This window comes from Passer montanus, unplaced genomic scaffold, assembly GCF_014805655.1.
Source record: "Passer montanus isolate IOZ18808 unplaced genomic scaffold, ASM1480565v1 scaffold57, whole genome shotgun sequence".
Lineage (NCBI taxonomy): Eukaryota > Metazoa > Chordata > Aves > Passeriformes > Passeridae > Passer > Passer montanus.
This window is the reverse complement of record NW_024370705.1, coordinates 2,226,726-2,251,296: the sequence shown is the minus strand read 5'-3', so window position 1 is coordinate 2,251,296 and position 24,571 is coordinate 2,226,726. Positions and strand designations below refer to the sequence as shown.

General features: G+C 40.1%; 1 protein-coding gene across 1 annotated transcript in view; it reads right to left on the bottom strand.

The window, feature by feature from the left end:
- CABIN1 (calcineurin binding protein 1) overlaps positions 1-24,571 on the bottom strand; it is a 111,086-nt gene that overhangs the window by 59,158 nt on the left and 27,357 nt on the right. The window contains exons 25-30 of the mRNA XM_039725900.1: positions 24,303-24,563; positions 22,984-23,135; positions 21,799-21,977; positions 11,228-11,410; positions 8,395-8,729; positions 2,667-2,780 (exon numbers count right to left, since the gene is read on the bottom strand). Coding sequence (XP_039581834.1) covers positions 2,667-2,780; positions 8,395-8,729; positions 11,228-11,410; positions 21,799-21,977; positions 22,984-23,135; positions 24,303-24,563 — 1,224 coding nt within the window. The remainder of the gene's footprint in view (positions 1-2,666; positions 2,781-8,394; positions 8,730-11,227; positions 11,411-21,798; positions 21,978-22,983; positions 23,136-24,302; positions 24,564-24,571) is intronic.

The window sequence follows — 24,571 nt, the reverse complement described above, 5'->3', positions numbered from 1 at the left end:
GTCAGCTGACACCACCAGCTTTTTGTCATGGGCACTTGTGGCCCTTTCCCTCTCAGATCTGGATTTTCTCACTGTGCTATGTCTGTGTCATCTGTTCTGGATTAATGCCACATGCTTCACACAATGTTACTTGAAGAGGATTTTGAAAATATTGCTGGGTAGAAAATGAGACCACCAAAATATTTCATCATGCTAAACTCGTGCCTGTTACCAGGAAGACTAACCTACATGCATGGAGAATAAATCAAGATGTGCCCACAGCTGAGACACTGGAGCTCATCCCCACACCAAAACTCTGAAAGCCTGGAGACAGTGATCCACATGGAGGACTCCAGACTAACACTAATTTTGTATGGTGACAGACTCAAGTTCAAACTGAGAATATAATTTAAAAATGCCTTCTATCTTTTCTACCAGTATTCCCAATATATGCACTGGGCCAGCATATACCTTTTGTTGAAGGTTGTCTGTTTTTTCTTAGTGTGTCTAATTTCTGATTAAATAAATCAATTATGGGAATTAAGTTTTTGTTGATTTATAAAATAACATTATTATACTGCTGTCAAGTATCTATACTAGTAGTTTTCATCCTTCAGAGTATAAAAATATCAGTATGCAGAGTAAGAAATAATTACTTTCTGAAATAATACAAGAGAATTCCACCTAGGAATATAGTGGAATGTCTTTAAATTAAATTAGCTAGCATTAGCATTCAAAAACTAGACACGATTTAGGTCAACCACTGATCTCTCTTAATGTGGTAATTCACATTTTCAAGTAGAAACACTCCCTTATACACACCTCTCAGTCCCCTACTGCTCATCTTCCTCATACATTAAAACAGAATGCTTCTGACACTTAACCCTGCAGTGATGAACAAGTCAGCCTTGATCATGCAAAGTTCACACTTGGCTTGAAGCATGTTGAATAATTCCATTAATTTCCACAAGAATACTTTGCACTATGTGAATCTGAGTCCAAGCATTCAGCCATGTCAGGGGCTAATGACAGCAGGATTTTTGTAGGGAAAGCTGGCAGCCAGTGCAGTGAAATCAGCAGTGTGGCCATCAGTCAGGTGCCAGTGTTTAGTGTGCCCCATCAGCTGTGCCCTGGGCTCAGCTGGGACAGAGTTAATTCTGTCCCCAGTAGCTGGTACAGCGCTGGTTTGGATTCAGTGTGAGAATAATGTTGATAACACACTGATGTTGTAGTTGTTGCTAAGCAGTGCTTACTCTACAGCAGTTTCCCAGGCTCTGCCAGTGAGGAAGTGCACAAGAAGCTGGGAGGGAGCATGGCCAGGAAGGCTGACTGGAACTGAGGTATGTACATAAACCAGTACAGAAACTGGGGGAGCTGCCTGCTGCTGGGGAACTGCTACATCAGGCAGCAGGTACTGAGCAGCTGGACTGTGCACCACTTGCTTTTCATGGGTTTTATTCCTTTCTATTTATTTTATCCTTTTTATTACAATATTTTTTATTTCAGTTTTTTAACTGATCTTAGTTCATGGGCTTTGCCTTTTCTCTGATTCTCCTCCCCATCCCATGGAGGGTATGGGAGGGGAGTGATCAGATGGGTGCATGGTATTTAGCAGCACTTGTTAATCAAAACTTCTCTCCAGAAAGATGCAATGATATAGAAACCCTTTTTGCAGACTGACCCATAAATCAATGTTGAGCCATTGTCAATATTCCTTAGCTGTTTAACCCATCTGAGGGATTATAATCAGAGATGAGCACTTACCTTGTACTTAAAAGAGGTTTGCAGAGAGGTGCTAATTAACACAACATACAGCAAAAATGAAGAAAGGTGTTAACAGATGTAAAGCCAAAATAAATTTCACAATTCCAATATTAAAACAGAAGCACTGGATGGGAAAGCAGAGACACAAAATTTTGTCACTGCCATCACAGGCAACCACATAACAGATTTGGACTCTACTCAGCCCAGAATGAGAAGCAGAGCATCTCCAGGCTCTCACCACACACTGCAAACCAGAGCTGTTAAAGAACCCTATGACAAAAGAACAAAAGGCAAAACCCCTGGGACACACCACAAAGATACCAGAGATAACAGCAGGGTGTGAGTGGCAATCCCAGCAGGGAACTGAGGGATAGATAAACGCCCATGGGAGTCTCTGTGCCCCATGTCAGTGAGAGGCACAGGGACAGTCCCTGTGCCAGTGCTGCTGCCTCACTGTGGGCTGGCAGACTCCTGCTGCTGAGCCATGCTACACAGGGCACAGCACAAGAATGCTCCTTCCAGCTCAGCAGAGTTCTCAGAGCACATAGCACTATTTTTCATCATGAGAAGTGCAGGTTGAGTCAAGAAACAATAAACAAGAGGATAATTAAGATGAACAAAATTAGAATTTTTAAAGAGGGCTCAGCCATCAAGTATATGATAAATGATGCATAACTGAAAAAAAATGTTGGTGCTTCTCTCCCCATGTTTTCAAGCTCACCAGAAATAACCCTTCAAGAGAGATATTCACCCAGTAAATATCTCTGTAATTCTCCTTTCCTTTACTTGCTCATGGCTTGTTTAACGTGCCTGTGTGGAATTTCACATCCCCATCCCTTTGCAGACCTTTCCAACGAGAAACAGGTGTCTCGGGGCTGGCTGAGAACACAAGTGCACTGTGTTTATCAGCTGTGTAAACTTACATTGAAGAAGTTGGTCTTGTTCCTCTCGCAGAAGAGGCCCTGAGCAGGCATGTGCTTCAGCTGCTGCCAGGGCACCCCGCTGCCCAGCAGCACGTCCCGGGCCCACTGCAGGTTCTGTGGACAACAACAGCCAGGTCACAGGCAGGCAGGGGATAAAAAGCCACCATAGGTAAAAAAAAAGTACAAAATAAAGTATATTTTTTATTACATTTATTATATTATATTTTATTAACCTGCAGTGTCTTTTCTCGTTTTTGTCATAGTTGCTGTTCCATTCTCCCCACACACCCTCTGGAAGCATTCCCAGCTCTTCCCTCAGGCCAAGCACCTGCAGGGAATAACCTGCCAGAGCTGAGGCCTCGACCCTCAGGCTTAAACTGCAGCTTTCTTTTAGTGGGGAGGTGAATTCAGAGCTTTTGGCCCTGCCCAGCCATTGGCCCCGTGTAAGTTCACTTCACCTCCCTGGAAATTCCATGACTGTCATCAAACTTGGATAATAGTGCTCAGTGAATTAACAAGAAATTATCAGTAGGGGACCACATGATAGATGACAACCAAAAACTGATAAAAGCATTATCCCTCTAAAAGTTCTCTTTTGTAGCTGAGAACTAGGGACAGCTGTTGGCTCCAGGCAGAATGTTACCAACAGATGGGACAATTATTAATTGTGAGATTTCACTGATGGAAGCTTTGCGTTACTTCATTTTTTTATTTCAGGGTTCAAAAGTGGCATTTGAGTTGCATTTGACCAGCTTTTGTACGGAAAACTTCACAAGAGAGGACATGAAAGAAAGAGGAAGATGTTTTGTTCATAGAGACAAATAAGAATGTTGCACTCTGGCTTGTGTTCTGTGGACTGGAAATACACTTCTGTGAGTCATAAATGTGATTAAATCATGTCCATCCAAGAAGCATATTCCAGCTGTAATATCCTTTCTTTTGTGTATATGTTTGTGTGTTGGGGTGGGGGGGCTACTAGAAAAGTTCTTTTCCTGTGTTCCAGAGTATTTTTATTTATAAGACCCTGGTGAAACAGTAAAAGCTCTGCTCAATCATCAGTGCCTTTGTGCTAATGACAGTAATCATGCAGAAATCTCCAATGTCTCACCAGAACTGCAGCATCCCCTCTAGCAAAATGCTGATTATGGATTCATGTGCAGGAGAGCTGAACACTGGCAATAATAACCAGATATTTATGGGTGTCAAAAATTCCTCATTCCAAGAGCCCATAGAGGGCCTTACACAGGACATTCATGATTATAGTGCAGCATAATCAAGGGGATTTGGGCAGCTTTGTTCTGGTATGGAACAAATACATATTCACTCATAAACATCACAAGGTACTTTCTGGCTGGTCATGGATATCAGTAAATTTAATTATTATCACTGAGTGTCAAATTTAATTAAGACTGAAGAAAGCAGAAGGTGTAAACTCAGCTGCATACTAACTTTCCTCTACATAACTTCTTTTGTAATATGTATTTCTGTAATCCTGTTAACCTAATCCTGAAAAATGCTTGGAAATACATACAGAAGAAAATACAACACAAGAGATCCTACCAAAATCTGGTCTTCCATGAAAGCCATCTTGTTTTGAATAAAATCAGAATCCAACAAAAATAATACTATTGGAACATCCAAGAGCCAGGCAGAGAAAATGCTTTATTTTTGTGCTAATCATAGTCATCAGAAGTGTAAGTTAATTCCAAGTGTGAAAATGAAGTAAGACTTGCCTAATGTGTGGTAATCTGAATCTTACAGTTAAAACTATCACATAAAAATTCAAGGAAAACAAAATCCTTACGAAAGTTACCATCCCACCACAAAGCTTAAATCTAAAATCCCAGTCTAAAGAAATGTCAGCTGTGGATGTATTCTCAAATGGAAACTGTACTAGGAAAAGGTTAAGAGATCATTAATTCTATCATTAATTGCAGCATCATGCTCTGGTGCTGGGATGTGCTGTGCACACTGCACTGACCATCCACAGGCATGTGTTTGGCACACATAATTCACAGGCTTTTATTGAACAAGATGATGGCAGCAACCCAGCCAGGAGGAGAAAAGATCATTCAGACAAATGGGACAATTACACGGTAACTTCACACAATCAAAGCTAATAGGAATAAAAGACATAGCTACAGATTTTCCACTACCCTTCTCCTTAAATCAGCATGATCACTTATTCCCAGTAAATATGCCTGAGCAGGTCTCAACTCATTAGATTTCACAGAGTCTGCTCTGCTTGGTTTTCAGCTGATGAAGTTATTAGGAGTGGGTGAAGGGATCCAGGACACAGCAAAAAGGATTTATTCTTCCTGGCACACTGCTTGCCAGCCTCAAATGCTGGATTTGGCTGTCTGACTCAGGGCAATTATGAAATACTCTTTCCAGTTCAGCTGTTGCCTCCCACATCTTTATCACCCCAAGATTCAAAGACAAGATGACTGACAGGCTGCAGTAACTTGCAAAAAAGCTGAAGCAGAAAAGGAAAATCTCTTAGGGTCAACCAAATGGAACTGAGCCACCTGGGATGGACACCCCTTAACTCAGTGGTGTCAGAAGCACCTTTACCTAAACTGGAAACTCCACAAAGTGTTTCTGAGAGGTGAACAAAACACTCCACTATACTTTAATCCTTCCCTCTGATTTCATTTACAGTCCATTAGAAGCTTTGTCTCAAAAACCTTCTCCTCCTCCTCCATCAAATAAAAGCAAAATAAAAACACTCTGATCTGAAGGGTGGCATTTTAAATGAACTGTTATTATCAATCTGTTTCTACTTCAAGTGGTTACATCTATTATGCTTCCAGATTATGTCTGTCTCTAAGTACATATTAAGCCTACAAACATATAATCTGGTAATTTTTACATGCATGTATCATGCCTGGTTTGACCAGCCTGTCACATCACTGACCTCATGGCACACCCAACATTTATTTCCCCATTAAGGGCTCTGCTAATAACAGACATCATAGAACATAAAAACTGAAAAACTGACACAGTCTTTAAAACCAGATTTACAGAGCACCTTTTCTTTTGAGATTAAAAAGAAGCATGTGAGTAAATATTTTTCTTTCTTGACAACCTGCTGGTTACAGCTCATCAGAGCAGCTCCACATACTGCTCCAGAAGGTGAATACTTTTCACAAAGTTACACTGACAAGCAGTGTCCTGACAAGTCCTAACTTCTCCTTCCAAACTGTGCCAACATTCATTTTGGAGGCAAAAGTCACAAAGGATGAAGACTTTACTTCAAGACAATATTTATGGGAAACTGAAACTACTGCCTAAACTGGCAATGAAGCAACTTCTGAAAATTCATTCGTATTTGCCTGCACATTTACTCCAACTAAAGACAGCTATGTACAAATTTCTTCTGATAACAGACTAAAACAAAGAAAAACAGACTCCAAATATTAAGCTGGATTTTGCAGGGGAAAAAAAAATCCAACAGAACACGTAGCCAAACAAAATATTCAAAGAGTTTGAAAAGATGTTTAAAAAAGCACTCAACTATCTTCACTAATCTCACAACAGCAAAACCAGGAAAGCTGTGAAATGGGAGAAAACAGATTGCATATGGAAAACTTGTTTTTCTGAGCACTATGGAGACCTGCCAATCCTCTCCTCTTCCCAGCCAACCATGAATTTTGGCCATCAGTCTAAATTCTTCATGCAAATTCCTGGCGTTGGAACATAAATGCTGAATTTTCCAAGATGGCTATACACATTTAAAAATTAATCTCAGTTTTCTAAAATTTACCATTCTGCCCCCCAACAACACAACCTGATGTGATTTAGCTCATTTTTTAAATCAGGCTGATCTTGAATAAATGTAAGCATAATTCTCACTGCAGTTACTGCTGACAATGCACAGATCCATTTTGTGCTTTAAGTTCCTGCAGGAGTGTAATTTCCACTAAAGACACAGTAATGTGCCATTAAAACACAAACACTGCACATTGCTCTACAAAATAACCTGAAGGAGTCACTGAAGAAAGAAAATGTAAAACCCATGTGAAAATATGTGGTGGACATATATGAATATGAAGATTTTTTTGGGTTTTGCCATGTCAAGTGGCTGTTCATTATGCATTCTGCAGAAATAATAAAGGACAGTAAAACCCAAAAATGCTCATTGAAGCCAGCCTGGTAACTACTAGGCTCAGACAGGCAGGATTCAGTTTTTCTGAGTTCCAAGAGGAAACAGATTTAGACAACAATGTGTATTTCACATGGAAATCCATCACTGAGTTGATATTTATACAAGGAGAGAGCTACAAAAAGCAAAAGAGAAAGCTTCATCAGGGAAAAAATAACGGAAGAAAATATTTTTCAAGTAGTTCCTCAGGCAATGCCATGCTATTTGAACCAATAAATTGAAAACAGGCAGCTTTTTTGGTTGAATGTTGATACAAAATCATGTCAGCAACAGTAATGACAGATTGCAGGAATCTATGGCTCCTATTCATGATTAGCTCCATGGAAAAATTAACAACTGTTACATACAAACAGCATAAGAATGTTTTCAAAACAAGCTCTCCATAAAAAAGGGTGATATTTTTCTGGATAATCACTCTACAGACAAATGGAATATTCATCACCTTCCAGCAGGTTGGCAAGGCTTGCTTGTGCTCACTTTGCAGTGACACTGGTGACATTTTCTGCTTCCAGGCCAGGGGGTACAATTTGTTTCCCCTCCCTGGTGTTCACATAAGCTTCAGTACTGGTGGGGAAGAAAACTCAGGAAGCCATGCAAAGCAGCATATGATCTAATACAAGACTTCCAAATATAAAATCTGTGAATTCAGACCTTGATTATGACAAATAGTAAATTCCTCTGCTCATTTCAATGGACTATTCCTCCACATTTTACCAACAAAGACCCAGGATACCCAGAAAGTTTATCTGTGTCACATGATGTGTTTTACACAATACTGATTAATTTCTGCTTCCAAGTCACTTTTCAGTCCACTTATTCAGTAAAATAAATAATTGCTGTCATTTTCATGAGAACATCTTAATTTATGTGACATATCTAAAATGTAATTCTCTGCTGAATGACAGAAAATTACTTAGTTCAGTAATAAAAAAAGAAATTTTCTCCTTAACTGACCTCACACACAAGTCAGACAATCTAGGAGCTGAAGACTTCCCCAAGTGTAGCTTCATTCCAATCTGCACTGAACAAGCTGTGTTTTAGCACTGAGATCTCTGCACCAGTGGCAGCACAGTTGCTTTGCTGGGGTGTTGGACAATGCACTTTTCCTGACCAGAGATGGGGCAACTGAGAGGTGTTTGAAGAACATTTATTCCATTTTCAGTCTCATGAGAAGGGGGAGGCAATACAGGTGTTATCATTCACACGATCACAATCAGAAGCTGATTATTTTCTAATTACAATACACTACAAGAGTTTCTTGACCTATCAGCTTTAGCCACACCTTGCTGTAAATGCCTTAAAGCATATTATCTAAAATTACCCCTCGGGGGTCCCACTACAATGCATCTTTCATAGTTCTATTTCTCCAAAGTATCTAGTCTTATCTGCAAGGCCATAATTTGAAATCTTTTTGTAGTTCAATTTCTCTTTCAACAAGAGTTGAGACAGAAAGTGAATAGAGTTGATGGAGTCTGTCCTATTCCACAGCATTTCTAACTCAAGGTTTGCATACAGATACTCACTGAGAGCTCTCTCCAGATCCAAACCCCCACTGGAGCTCACCTTGTGGGTCTTGCTGTAGGTGTACAGGTAGGCCAGCCTGTAGAGGCTCTTGTAGTGCTGGGGGAAGCGGCTGAGGCACAGGCAGAAGGAGGAGATGCACTGCTCCGTCAGGAACTTGCGCTGCTCCTCCAGGTCTGCGGGCAGGCCCTGGGGAAACGCACAGGCATCCTCTCCACAAGGCTCAGCCTTCTTCTTGCAGTCCCACTGCGAGCCTGGGGGCAGGGCAGCTTTCAGGGCACTGCCAGGAGCACCCTGAGGATCCACCAGCAGTTTCTGGGCACTGGGCTCAGGAGGATCGTAAGATACTGAGATCTCCAGCAGCTCTTCTGACTTTCCTGCAGTTGGAACAGTAAAAGGAAAGTGATGGTGAAATTGCCATTTCCAAATGGCAAATGGCATATAGAAAATGACAAAAATTCAGTGTGACAAAAGGTAATCCTTTTCTTCATTAAAGCATAGACAGAAATATTGAAAAAAAAAATTATGACTATTTGTGATGTTCATCAAATAAGTGATCTGCAACTCGGTCTGCGGGCAGGCCCTGGGGAAACGCACAGGCATCCTCTCCACAAGGCTCAGCCTTCTTCTTGCAGTCCCACTGCGAGCCTGGGGGCAGGGCAGCTTTCAGGGCACTGCCAGGAGCACCCTGAGGATCCACCAGCAGTTTCTGGGCACTGGGCTCAGGAGGATCGTAAGATACTGAGATCTCCAGCAGCTCTTCTGACTTTCCTGCAGTTGGAACAGTAAAAGGAAAGTGATGGTGAAATTGCCATTTCCAAATGGCAAATGGCATATAGAAAATGACAAAAATTCAGTGTGACAAAAGGTAATCCTTTTCTTCATTAAAGCATAGACAGAAATATTGAAAAAAAATCATGACTATTTGTGATGTTCATCAAATTGACAGAGCCACACAGTGTCTTCATTAGGGTTTGTCTCCATTGTCTCCATTGTCTCCATTTGGGTTTTATCCTGCTGTTCCCATTGCCTTCATTTGGGTTTTACCCTGAACAATAGTATGAATTCAGCACACCTTACACAACGCAGGGTTTTACATCTTGGAAGATTGAGGAGGAGGAGGAGGGAAAAAAGCCAAAATAAAAGAGTAAATCAGGAACATTTATTGCAAAGAAATAATAAAGAACAGAAAATTAATGCCACCCTCCCAAGTGGAATGTATTATTCTTAACAGTCTGCCTAGAACACAATCCCATGATACAAAATGGACTCAGACAGAAGGATCAGCAGCAGCTCACCTGGTCTTCTGCATAATGTAGGACCTACAGTTCCATGTAAATATTTTTGTGATTAACTTGGTAATTTATAATTCAATTGACCCATCTTTTGTTGAAGGATACCACATCTTACTTCAGAAATCATCTTGGTACAGTGGCAGCTTCCACATTTCCTGTTAGCTAACCATTGCTGCTGGAAACACACATGCTACATGCAGATTAATTTATTTAACTTTGATCTTTAGTCATGGAAGTTTACCATGTCTTTGTCTTTGCTAGGATAAAGAGCCTCTTACATTAGATCTTATCTCCCAGGAGAGTGTAGAGATAACTAAAATGTACTTCATCCTCAAATATAAAGCTGTTCCATAACCTTTTCTCTCATAAGGTTGAACTTTTGAGTCAAACATGTTTTACAGAACACACATTTTCCAAAATCTGCTTGCCTGATGTGTATATCCATTACAATTTTACTGTACAGGTAGCTTTATGGGAAACAACATCTGTTCTAATAAACACCAGTAATTTAAGAATGCTTTTGATGGTTGAAAGACAAATTATGACAATAACACAACTCACTGCAAGCCTGAAAAGAGCCATGATTTTAGTCTGGTAGCCAAATGACTACTGGATTTAGTGATAATGGAAGTAGTATTTCACAAAACTGGGAACTGGCATCTATTTCAGCATGGTAATGCAAACACCACCACAGGCTTCCCTAGCTTGGGCAAGACTGAAGTAAAATATTTTTAAAAACAAGAAACCAAGGTAATCTAAGCCTGCAAACAACGAGATAACTGCTTGGCACTTGTTCCTAGTGAGATCAGGGAAGTGATTCAGGACTCTCCACATAGCATGATCTCTGCATCTCTGGAAATGGGAAAGTGTGAGCTGGCAAGGAAGACTTAACATCCCACAAAAAGCCACAGCCTGGAAAGGTGGACAAAATTTACACATTGGTTTTGTTTGTCTTTCCCTGTTGAAGTCCAGCCTCTCTATCTACTGCCACATCCAACTGTACAAACATCAGACAAAGGGAAATTCCAGCTAATGGATTTTGAAACCATTTTTCCAGTGGAATACAGAACACTTAGTACTGGTATATATGGAAAAATCTGGTAGAAAGCAATTCTAGTTCTCTACTGGAATGAAGTATACAATGGAATAAAGCATCTAAATTCTACTATTTAAACTCTTCTCTGTACTGAATATTAAGCTGCTACTGGGACAGAACAAAAAGGGCATCTATTCCTGGGAAAAGTAAAAAAGTCTTGTTTGAGACTATATTCAAATAACTACTCTTTAAATTATTTAAAAATATGAAACATAAAAGAAAAAGCAAATAACAACCTAAAAGAAGACAAGTCAGTCCAAGGCCCAGCAGACAGCAGTTTAGTTTTTCTAAGATTTAACAGATAGAACAAATTGTGTTGGTGGCCACATAAGTGAGGCACAGCCCCAAATTTAAGCTACAGGCAGCAATGATACCTAGCTAAAATCCTTTGTCACAGCACAGCTTATTTCAGTGCATCTGCAAGCCAAGAGAAACATTTCCATGAGACCACTGCAGCTGACAAGATCTATTAAATCAGGCATACCCTTTTCCTCTGCAGATCCCAGGGCCTCTTTGCTGAGCATCAGTGTATCAGCACAGGTGGCAGAAATCCTCTTCTCTGTGTAAGTCTTCTTCAGGCTGTCCTGAGAACTGGCAGGCTCATGAAACATATCCTGTGTGGAACTGGAGTCAGACAGCACTGCTCCAGTGCTATCCTGACTCCTCTCTGCAAAAGAGATAAAGGAGGAATGCACCACTTCATACTCCTCAAGCTGTTACTTGTCTCTTGGTAACAGCAACACAAAACTCTGCAAACTCTTACAACTGCTACTTAGGATCCCTTAGCACCACCAAGAAAAGGTATTTTATTCTCACATTGCTTCCTAGAATATAGTCCTGGAATTTGATTCAAAAGCCATAAAAAAGCTCAACTTTCAAGAGCAGTTAGACTGGGGACACAATATTTCAGGGAGTATGGCTCTGTAAAATCTCCCAGGTTTACTGGATCATTTGCCTTGAAAAGCACCCAGTATAATTTTGAACCTGACACAAGCAAAGTTCAATTGACAAGAGAAAACCACGAAGAACAATACTGGCAAAAATTACTCATGAAAGAAAGAAAAACAGGTACAATTAGAAGGCAAAGACTTACAGGAGTGATCTCTGATGCCAACTGTCCTGCAGGGGTAAGATGCTATTCAACAAATGTTCTGAAAGGTGATTTGGTATGGCAAATAAACAACACATCAAAGAACCAGGCCTAACACAGACAGGGAAAGTGGACTTCAAGGCAGCCTCAGAAGGAAAGGAGAAGTGACTTTACCTTGACAGAGTGGAGCAGTGGCTGCTGACTACAGTACAGTCACAACTAAGCTGTTAATCTGCACAGGAACAGGCACAGTGACTGTATCAGGGGGGATAAAACACCTCAGAACAGGCAAGTGAAAACCTCCCACTCATGTCTGAAACCTGCCAGATATAACCCAAGTTCTTTACATCAAGGGTTATCAGAGGCAACCCTGCATGACTAAAGAACACAGAGCAGTCTCTCTGCCAGAAAGAGGCCTGCACATTCCCACTGAGATGGGAAACTGGCATTTTTCCATATTGTGCCAACACAATTCAGTGTTCAATATAAAATTCCAATACAGGCAATTCCCTTTAAATCTGGAGTCCAAGAATGATCTCCAATTTCTTCTTAAGATACTGATACTTGATTCTGTGATCTAGTTAAAGGTGTCCCTGCTCATTGCAGGGGTGTGGGACTAGATGAGCTTTAAAGATCCACTCCAACCCAAACCATTTTATGATTCTATACAGAAATGGCATAACCAGGAGGGGGTTACATACATTGACGAGGTAGTTCCACTGCATTCTGATTCATTAATTTTATTGATAAGATCAAGAAAGAAAATTAACGAAGCAAAAGCCCTTGCTTTCAGATGAGAGGATAATTTAATTAAATTTCTTCTGTTCCATCTGAATTGCACTTGTTCAGGAGAGAGCTAAGGGCCTCCCAAGAATTTATTTTATCCAGACAAATCCCTTTGCAAACCTTCAGCTTGCAGATCAGGTTCTGCTTATTAGTATTCCAATGAATTTAAACCAAATTTGATGCACTCTGTAGGTTTTTCACTACCACACAAAGAAAACCTTCCCTTTCAGTTAGCAGATCTTAACAAAACTCCATCTTGGAAAAGAATGGGGGAACAGTATTTGCTTCCTAATTGGAAGCTATATAAGCTGGTTAATGATGACAAGTTTTATACAGAAAGAATATAATTACAAAGAATGGGAAGAGAAGAATTCTGAAGAGAGGTCAGTCAAGCTTTAAATGACTCATTTATAAAGCTTTAATAACTTTCTGTGGTACAAATCAATACTATTGAACTCCCAGTTGACATCAGGAAAATCATTTACAGAAGCTCCCTTGGTATTTTTTTAAAAGAAGTTTCTGTGTCTGTGGCAAAGAGGCTGAATTACTCATCTAGGAAAAAAAAAAATTGCAAATTTCCAGATGTTGCCACAAGCCTGCAGGTCAGTTCTGATGCATGGGTTATGGCAGATGAAGCATTAGAAGGTAAATCAAGAAGTGCCAGACCAATATGCCTGGGTGAGAGCAGATCACTGGGAAATTACAATAGTTTTTCATCATGCAAAGAGAGACAATGATTCAACACATTAAATTTCAAATGTATGCATGAGCTTTTCCTTATGGGAACAAATGTAAACACCTCCTTACAATTAGCCAGCTAATTTAATTTGAAATTTCTGCTTAAACAAGTGTGGGTCTAGGTAGGGATATTTATTCTCCTTTTCTTTCAATACATTAAGCCTGTTTAAAAAATGATATTAACATTGGGCTGCTTAATCACTGGAAACCAGAGGAAGATGACTTTTGAGACAACTTTCTATTATATTAGATATTCCTTGATTCAGCAGATACTTTCCAACTAAGTGAGCCAGATGGAAAACCCTGGAGTATTCCAGAAATTAGCAGCAGCCACCAATTATTAGTATTAATTTCTCAGAAATCACAGAGGATGGGTGAAGTCCCAGGGAATGTAAAATAAAGTGTAGTACTTATCTTCACAAAGCATGAAAGGTCAAAGCTGGGAGCCAGCCAGCCTTCATCTTCCACAGAATTTTTGAGCATAAATAAAGAAATCCCTCTCTAAGCACCTGAAAGGTAACAGGATCAGGAGTAGAAAATGTGTGAGTGGATCCCAGCACACACATTCACACGTGTGAATTTGTGAGGAATTTGTGATCCTCAAACCAGAACTGGCCTAAATGTCAGGCTACTCTGAACTCACCTCAGCAAAGCAGCACTCTGGAATGTGCAATCAGTAACTTCACAGAAAAAATATGTAAGAGTCTTCCTGTTCTACTAAGCACTAATGAAAATTAAACTTAATTACGGTGTCTGTATTTGGGACCCACATTTTAAAAAAGACACTGAAATAGGGAAAAATTAATTCAGAGGAGAGGATAAAAATGAGAGATTAATGAGATGACATATGAAAATTACCAGGAGAATTGGACTTCTCTTAAAAAAGATGAAGGAGAATTTCCAAATACATATGATTAACCAAAATAAAAATACAATAATTGCTGTTCATATTCATTAGGTACAGAGCAAAAGGCAATAGGTTTTAATTGCAGCAAAAAATTGACTTTTTTTTGCCCTCATCTCTATCTTAAATGCTACACACAGTTAGAAAATAGCACAGAGTCACTGTGGGCTTTCAAAGACAGGCAGAAAAATGCCTTCGTTTGTTAGGTTACCCAAGATGTTCCTTAATATAATAAAAAGCTCTGTCAATACCTAAATACTGCAGTATGCAATGCAGAACTTCTGGCAACTGCACCAATTCACATCCTAACTCTGGTTTTCTAAAAAGACAAAAAAAAGCATATTTTGTTCACATGGAAGGACTATTCTCTTCCAGCCTAGCTGCCAAATACAGCTTTTTTTATAAACAGAAATATGCTGGATGGACACATAGCAGATATTTTACATTTGCTGTGCCAAGAAGCTTTTCCTTTCTCTGGGAAGAGCTGAGTGCAGTTGAGACAGTCATTAGTGCTGCTTAACCTATGTGCCAAAGACTGCAGTGTGTGAGGCAGAGAATGAATCCCAAATTCCCAACTGCTCTCACCACCTGCCCTTCTGAATGACACAAATCCATGGAGAACATCAGTGCTTTTTAATAATTTCCACCATAATTAGAGATAATTTAACAAAAGCCAGTGTGATTTAAGAGTTATTTTTTTAAAAAATATTTTTTATATTTCAATTTAAAAATATTTCACATTTTTATATATTTTTTACCTATTTTCTCAGTTCCCTACCTAGCAATAGCAATAAAGCAAGCTTTTCCAAAAAGCTGGGGTGGTCCTTTGTTTTCAGAGATTGGTAAATCAAGGACTAAATATTCTTTTGAGGTCCCTCCCTGTAATGTTTCCTATTACTTCAAAAGCTAAGATAAAAATACAGCTGGGTATTAATGTCCCAAAATTATTATCTGTAGCAGAAATGAAGAGCCTAGGGAGAAAGTTCTGCTAAATTGTGCATAAGTAACTGTAACTATATTGCTATGAAAAATATGGTCTGATAGTAGATGTTTCTCCTTGGTATTACTGTATTTTGTTTCAGTACTTCATTGCATTATTCCTGAGTTTTAGGAAGATTTCAAACAACCTGATGAGCTGAAATCTCAATTTGATGTAAAGTTAAATATTTCATGTTTATCTCTAAAAATTTCAGAAAATGGCACTTGAAAGCAAGTTGTTTTTTTTTTTTAACCTAATTTCTCATAATGTCCTCAACTTGTGACATTTCATTTCAAATCCATGTCAGATTACATCTCCTACTCTGTTAACAGGTGAAAAAGAGCAGCTTTGGACAGGAGATTTAAAAAGGTCAAAAGAAGCACCTTGCTAACTTCCAAAGACATTAGTAAAAAACCACTGATTATTATCAGAAAGATGTCATTGGGAATAAAGAACCTGTATATTCATCTATCCTGCCAAGACCTTTATTGCATCTCACTGAGGTCCTGTCAGTCACATGCATGATTAAATCACTGCCATTACTGGAACACGTCTGTCACAGATGTTAGAAAAAACATCTGAAGTCTGTTTGCCTTAATTCCAAGCTTAAGAGCATTTTAACATTAATCTTATCCTGAATGGAATAGGTTTACTGGCTTGACTTCAAATGCCTGTTCCCCACTATTGCTCCACAAGCAGACACAGCCATCAGCATGTCACTGTCACTGCTCCCTCAGCCTTTGGGGACAGCCCCTGCAGGCCAGCCAGCACCAGGACAAAGCTGTGTCACACTCTGGGGAGCACAGATGTTTCATTTGAGAATGCAGCAGGAAACAGGGCTCAGAAGTGCAGCAGGCACTGCCCTGTGCCAGCACCCTGCCACAGGAGCCTGTGCCCCATCCAGGAGCCTTGGCACCCAAACTGAGCCCCTCAGCACTGGGACAGGGACAAGGACAGAGATGTGTCACTGGGAGTGACCAAACTGAGCCCCTCAGCACTGGGACAGGGACAAGGACAGAGATGTGTCACTGTGAGTGACCAAACTGAGCCCCTCAGCACTGGGACAGAGACAAGAACAGAGACGTGTCACTGGGAGTGACCAAACTGAGCCCCTCAGCACTGGGCCAAACTGAGCCCCTCAGCACTGGGACAGAGACAAGAACAGAGATGTGTCACTGTGAGTGACCAAACTGAGCCCCTCAGCACTGGGACAGGGACAAGGACAGAGATGTGTCACTGTGAGTGACCTGAAGCAGCTCAGACAATCCCAGTGCCAGAGCTCTCACTGCTAAGCATGATGACCAGGTACAGACATACAGAATTTATTCTCAGGGGAACTGAAGCACAGCTCCATGGTGCCAAATGCAATGAGGTGTTCTGCCTTTGACAGTTATTTACTATGCAGTAATCCTCTTTTGAAACTTTCTGGAAGTTAAAAGGAAGATGGAGAAGACCTCTGAAACATCTGCATACAGGAGTAAGTAAAAGGCTCAGAGAGCCAAGAGGGTACAACTCACTTCTGAATGATATCTTTGTCTTAAACATCTGAAGGAAAATGCGCTTTCAGTTACTGTAAGAAGGTATCTGAATCATGATGAACAATCAGTTACAAGTCAGAAAATCAGAAATGAGTGGCCCAGAAAGCTTTTCTGCAGAGCTCTATACATATGCTAACTCAATTTGCAGAAAAGAAACATCCTGCTGCACAGTTCAGAGCTTATGAATAAGCAACTATATATAACTGAAAAAAAAAATCTTGTCTCATGCAATAAAGGTGGGCTGTTCACAGGCTGTGAAGGTACAGACTCTCTTTGTCCTGCCTCCCCTCTCCACTCTTAACATATGAGCATTTTTCTCTACTGGTCTGCAGTCAGAAACATGATGTATCACAGAATTCTCATTCTGCAAACAGACTCCACCCATAACGGAAGACAACATTTAGCTCTGCATCAAAAGGCACTTGCACATTATTAAACAACAAAAGAATTGCAAAGATTTGCATGGGAGTAGGTTAATTTGAGGACAGCAATTTAAAGGGAGTTCTCTTTTACATGAGTCAAAGATGAGAGTCTATGTTTTGTCTGGCTGTACCACACACAGAATGTGTTTCCATAACTTACAGTCCTATATTGCTGTTCTGTCTTCAAGAGCAGAGCACCAAGGTATCTCACCCATGTCCCATCTATTTGGACAAATGCTTTTTACATAATCTCACACTACATCTCAGTGTGACACTTGTACTAATGAGAGAGAGGTTAAATTGGGGAAAGGTAAAAATGGGACACTGCAATAAACTGGGTGTGATTCATTATTCATGGAGTCCAGTGCAGTCCCCATGGACATCCAGCACCACGTGCCAGGACAGCACATGCACTGCAGACCCAAAGATTTCATTTCTAACTCCTGAAGAGAGAGAATTTTAAGGGCAAGATTTTAATGTTCCAAAATGCAAAGTGGACGTTCTTTTTACGCACAGAAACATCCACTCCATCCCAGCAGCTCATTTAGTTTACCATGAGTGACAACCTGGTGCAAAAAGTTGCTCAGAGATCACCTTTGTCTCATCAGGATGTTGAGAACCCCCATTTACAAAAACTGTGCATCTTCACCACATTTGCAGAATTACAGACCGACAAACTATGGAGTGAGACTTCTCCCCCAGCAGGAAGCAAGGAGCCTTTCCCAGTGAGTTTATCATGCAGGTTCTGCCAATTATTAAAAGCAAGCCGTGACAGGTAAAAGCAGGAAGAAAATGCCTGGGGAACAGAGATTTGTGTAAAGGTTAGAGGCAGCACGGGCAATATTGGTTGCAAAAGCAATCAGGCAAAGACAAACACAAAAAAGGACAATTAAGTCTAACTACACACGACATACTACATGACATGGATGAAGACTTAAACAACACAACATTTTCACACTGCAATAGCCATGGATACATCATCTGCATACCACCACAGGAACATGGAATTGAGTATCAACACAACAAAGGCACATTACAGCAAAAAAGACCTCCTAAACAATCTCCCAGTCTCTTTTTGGGAAACAGATACCTTATTCAGATTTTTTTAATTTCACTACTTTTTCTGCTTTGTGAACTAACTCTATTGCTTTTACTGCAATTGGTTTTTACTGACTACACACATCCAGCCTGTATAGAGGAGGACAGCAAGCATATCTATTTTGCTGTGTCACCATTTAGCTGTGTAAACATAGTAACAACACAGGTAATGAAAGTCTGAGTGGCTGGCAAGTTCCTGGGTTTTCCTGTTCCCTATCTTGCTCTTAGAAAATAAGACTCTGAACCTATGCTTCAGACTTCAAATGCAAGTTTTCACTTTGGAGAGTTATAAAATAGCAATAGGCAGGGTGATGACAGGAAAGATGGGATTAACAGAAGGAAAGAAAAGATGCTGCCAAATGGAAGGACAAGAAAAGAGAAAGGAAGCTGCCCATTTTACACACATGACAGCAGCAAGTCAGCCAGCAAATAACAGCTGCCACTCAGCAGTACTTTTGTCTCCTTGAAGGAGATATGTGCTAGCAGCTGCCACGGGGAAAAAGAAGTTTAGTTACTTTACAAGCTGTATTTACTGGTTCCTTTCTCCTGTTTTCATTAAATACACAACTTAAAACTAGTATCACCAACATTCACTGGATCTGAAGCCTCTCAATGCTCTCAACTTTAACAGTCATCATCTTCCACCAGCAAAACATCCTAGAGAGCTACAGAACTGTAATGACACATTTAAATACAATGTATTCAAAATAAGACTACCTTCACAGATCCACCTGTTTACAGATACATGTTTGAAGATCAGAACCCCAGAATTTTCCAAAAAAGATCTTTGGCTGTACAGCAATTCTCTCCAGCTTGTAATGAGATAATTCACTGCTCTAGAAGGCACCAAACTAACAACCTCACCAAAACCCAAACCCACAAAACCCACAAAATTAACAGAATAAATAGAGTTCAGAAGGAACTGCAAGTGTTCATCTAGTCCATTCCTTTTTCCATCAGGCTAAATTATATCTCCATCATGCCTGGCAGACAGCTGCATTGCCACTTTTTAATGACTTCCAGTGCTAAAATATTGCAGGGTAATACAGAAACAGAATTTCTTAAGACTACTCTAACATAGTTTTCTAGTGCTCAGAATGAAAATGCAATTTAAGTGCACTATCATCTGTTCTGTCTTCCATGAACACAGAAATCCTGGGGTTTTGCCTCTAACTCTTTGTACAGCTTCCAACACTATCTAGGTTACTCTGCTGTCTTATCTCCCCTGAGTCTTCTCCTCTGCAGACAAACCATCCCAATTCCTTCTCTCTTTCCTCATGGGTCATGTTTTCTCAAAGCACAGAACACAGAAATGGTCAAAAAAGGTCTCCGAGGTCAGTAATGATCTCAAATAACATCTTCCTTGTGGTAATATATGAAAAGTGTGTAAAACTGTACAATACCCTTACTTTACTTATGCCATCTATGATCAACAATATCAATGCAAGAGTAAATAAGAATATTGTCAAGCTTCAGAAAGAATAAATACCTAGGCTGAATTTTGGTCAATTTATTAGTTCCTGAACAACAGTATAGACTGCTTCATTTCTGTCAGAATGGTTAAAAAATAATCGAAAGAGTAGTGAAATGATGAGTATTTTCTTGCTATTTTTAGCAATGGTACAATGGAAATGCTGGCGCCAGCTTTCTTCAGTGATGTGATTATGTGTAAGATGTCAAGAGCATTTTACTTCAAAAGTATGTATTTTAATACAAGTAAAATGCAAATGCATGCAGAAGAGCACAGTATATGTAATAATATAAAAGTGGAAGACTTCTGAGCCTGTTAGCTCAGCCTGTTAGCTCTTCCATCTGTAACAGCCCCAAGGCAAATATTTCAGTTTCCTGGGGTTCTTCAATATGCTGTATCCAGGGTTTAGTTGTGCCAGCAACTTACAAAACATTATGAATGATGCAGTACTCTGCAATTCTCCTTGTCACGGTTACACACAGCCTTCCTGAAGATCACCCAAACTCTGCCTCTTCCAGCAGCTGACATTTGGAATTGCTTTGACAGCACAAAGCTCAGTCCCAGCTAGGCTCAGCTTGCAGATCCAGGCTGCTCCTGCAGCCCTGGCAGAGGCAGATGTTGCTGCACTTGCAGCTCCAGGCTGGGCTCAGCAGCCGCCTCCGCTCCCACCGGGCCAGAATGTCTCAGGAGAGCAGGCTCTAACCACGCACACTGCAAGATTCATCCAGCTCACAGCTCTCCTGGGAGCACTGAGACACTCCTCAGGACCTCAGCAGATGTAGTCCTAGGCAGAAATGCTCCCCCACAGGGAGTAGTACTTAAGAAATATTTAAATATTTGCTCCCTTCTATGCTGTCATATCAAAAGACATCAAAAAGCCAATAAAAGAGCCTGATCACTACATAACGCATTGACACCTCCACACTACAAATGATCTCAAACAGTCTAATGAATTACTCCCAAGTGAAATGCAAGCAGTAACAAAACAAACATTTCTCTATTCAATATAATGAGAGAAATAAAAGAGCTTCTGTCATTTGCACCAAGAATTATTGAGGAAAAGAAATAAATTCACCCTGAAAAAATTTCAGGCATACGAACATTTGTTTCAAAACTGTGTCAACAGAGTTATTTACAATTTCTGTTCTTCAGATATATGACAATAGGAAGCAGCCCACCCTCCAGAAATAAATTCATATCAAGCAGAGCATTTCTGTGGGGTCTGGCACATTCTACCATCACCAAGCTAAACACTGTAGGTATTTTACTCCTTGAGTGCTGATACTCATAGATCCAGATGGATAAATAAATGGCTGGAAGAGTAGAATCAGAATCAAATTCCTAGCCAAATAATAAACTCAGGTTACTTAAATTGTAACTTAATTTCTATTATACATGCAATTGCAAAATCTTCATTAACACTATGACACCACCCCCCTTTTTCTTACATTTATAAGCCAATTATTTAGTCTATATTCTATAAAGATGAGCTGCTAACCAGTCATTGTAAATGATAAAGAAAAATTAAAAGATGAAATCTACTGGACTGTCATGCAAATCACTTCGTGCTGAATCACAGTATATTCAAAATAGTTGCCACCTGCCTCCTTAAATTGTAATACTGGCTTGTGTTGCTTTTTAACAATTTGTCTTGTTTGAACCAGTTTGAATTTTCAGAATTCATTTCACACAGGCCGAAACAGTGTCCAGTCTTCTAAAATTGAACCCACGTCTTTCCTAAAGAGCTCCGAAGAAAGAAAATCACTGAAAATTCAGAGAGCTCATACTCCTCCCACCAACACTACTGTTTTGACTGAGTGACAAGTACCAGCGGTGGCAGGTGACAACTTTGATTTTTATATTTAAAGCCCTGACTGTACATTGATTCTATTTAAGGCACTGAATAGATAAAAAGAAAATGAGCTTCAATATTGCCCGTGATACCACAGACCCCTCACCCTCCTGGAGCAGACGAAACTGCTCGGCCCCCCCTGCTGAGCTCCCTGCAGAACTGAGAACAGGACTGTACCGTCCGGCGTTGCCTGCTGGCGGGGTTTTTTACATTTGACGTAATCGTGGTCAACTGGAGTGGCTGTGTAAGGTGGGGATGTCAGACCTGGACCCGAGGAGGAGGGCAGGGAAGTCCCAGGGCCTGGCACTGTTCCAGCTGAGGAGTGAGAGTCTTCATCTATCAAGCAAGGTTTTTCTCTGCGAGGGAGACAAGAAAGGGCAAGTGTTTATGTACATGTTCTTACGGCATTTCCAATAGAGCAGTTAAATCTTACTGACAAATTCTAAATAAGGGATTTTTACAACAACTTATTTCCTCCCTGTAGTGGTTTTGGTTTGTTAATTTAAGATTTTTTTAACAAATGTATTGGTGAGCGCAGTGGGTTTTAGTGTTGGTTAATCACTTATGTATTTATTTCTTGTTGTGAGGTAGGAAGATAGGATTAGGAGCAAGGTAAAGTAGGTTTAAAGATTTAAAAGGGTATAAAGGAAATTATTATGAACAGTATTAAAATATTATTAACAGTAATTAATAAGAAAAAAGTAATAAGAATTAAAATAAATGTTTCAGAACACTTTTTTAAATATATTTTTTTCTTCTTGACAATGTAAAGAAAATTTTAAAATTTTAGTTAATTTATTACTTTTAAAATAGGGGTTGTTTTAGTTTATTTAGGGAGAAAAGGTTTTCTTGTTAATGTTACGGAGATTTTTTTATAAAAGATAGCTTTTTGTGGTTCTCAATTTTTATGATTAGTAGCTGCCCGGAAATTTCTAATTATAAAGTTTCTCTACCATGACACTCCCTTATCACTGGTCAATAGTAAACTCTTCTTTATGTTGCAGTTGTTAATGAGAAAAATTGTAAGGACTAAAATCTCTTGTCCTACAAGTGAACATAATTTGCGTTTGCATTTTTTAACTGTTGATTTTAAAGTCAAATTTATGAATAAATAAAAACAGTGACTTCAAAATGGGTCACAAAATCAGAATTGTTCTGTTTTCTTCCCTTCCCATTTCCTCTGAGCCACTTATTGAGATCTCAGAGCAGCATTTAATCTTATTCAAGGTACCTGAAAACTGCAAACATTAGCATTAATTTTATTCACTTTGTTTCTATTTTATTCAGCTTCATTTTAATAGTTTATTGTACAGTAGTTTATCAGCAGTCATTGAGAGGATACTGCTGGAAAGTAGCACTCACTTTTCTGTAACTTTTGGGGTGTTCTTCTCCTCACCCCTGGCAAAGGGTCCCTCAGAAGCTTCTTTCATAAAACTAACAAGTACCTCTGCATCTACTCCAGAGTCTGGCTTCCCCACAAGTTTCAAAATAGAAGCATGAAGTCGAAAATATACCTAAAAAACACCAAAGTCCATTTGGTCAGTACAGAATTCGTAGATCTGTAATCTATTACAAATAGTTTTTTTCGCTATAGAATCTGCAGTAATTAATTAAGACAGCTACCTGTCACCTAAACTTACCTGGATTGAACTTTCCCTGTCTTTGAAAGTTGTTCTTAAATTACAAAATCTGATCACTGCAAATTTTATAACCTATGGAACACAACAAAGAAAGCAGAACTGGCCTCGCTGAGAGCAAGTGACCACTGGGTTTGTTCTGGGGCTTCTACCAGACAACACAGTGAAAGCCAAGGTCCCACTCATGCATGAACCTGTGCTTCCATAGCTTTGAGATGCCTGTGAATCCCAGCAATGTTTGATTTTTATAAACACCCATGAGCTGTGTGCAGCAAAACTCAGAAGTGGAATTGCTGCCCACTGGTCCAAACTGCCTTTGAAATGAAACCAGCCTGAGTAACAGGCTCTATTTTATACTCCAAGTGTGTCTTACAAACACTCCCCAATGCAGAGCACCATCTCATGTGCCTAACAACCTCTGGAGTGCATTATGTAGGGGTCTCCTCGAGCCAGATCCTATGAGCTCCTGGAGATCCATACCACATACTCCAAGTGTGTCTTACAAACACTCCCCAATGCAGAGCACCATCTACATGTACCTAACAACTTGTAGAGAACATAATATAGGGGTCTCTTCAAGCCAGATCTTATGAGCTCTTGGAGATCTATACCACACTCGAGATAGCTCAGCTACTTTAGATGGCATAAAATGAGCAGGATGGCTTCTGTGGCAGTGTTGGAAACAGAAAAGTTTTAATAAAAGGCCAAATAACAAATCTCTTCACAGAGAAAAACCTTAGCCATCGGCAAGAGGCTGTTGCTCCTGGTAGAACACCTCACAAAAGCAATTATTTCCTTTGTTCTCTTCTTTTTCTAGTGAATTGCTTAGGCTGGACTTTTTGCTTCTGTCCAATTGGCCTATCCTTAAGTTTGAAGTGAAGTCCCCAAGGCCCTATGAGGGGTCTTTTTACCTAATTGAGGAGAGAAATTACTGGGCTTTTTATCCTTTTTAAGGAGACAAAGGATAATTTTGTCACTCCATCAACAGGGGGCACATTCCTACAAGAACAAGGCCTCCAGCCTACACAATCAACATCCCTTTACCTCCAGCGCTTCCATGGCAAGTTCTGGTGGGTTGTGGTAGTGAATCTTCTTTGGGTAGCGAGCAGCCTCCTCGTGCAGGTAGTGCCCTGCCTGTTTGTAGTGCAGCAGGTACACCACGGGCGGCTGCTTCTGCTTCTCAGCTATCTTGCCCAGCATGTAGTGGATGAGCCACTCCTCCTCGTCGCCGTCGCCCTCGCAGCGCGCCGCCGAGGTGAAGCACAGCTTGGCTGTCTCCAGCATGCTGTCCCTGCGCTCCTCCATCTGCACGG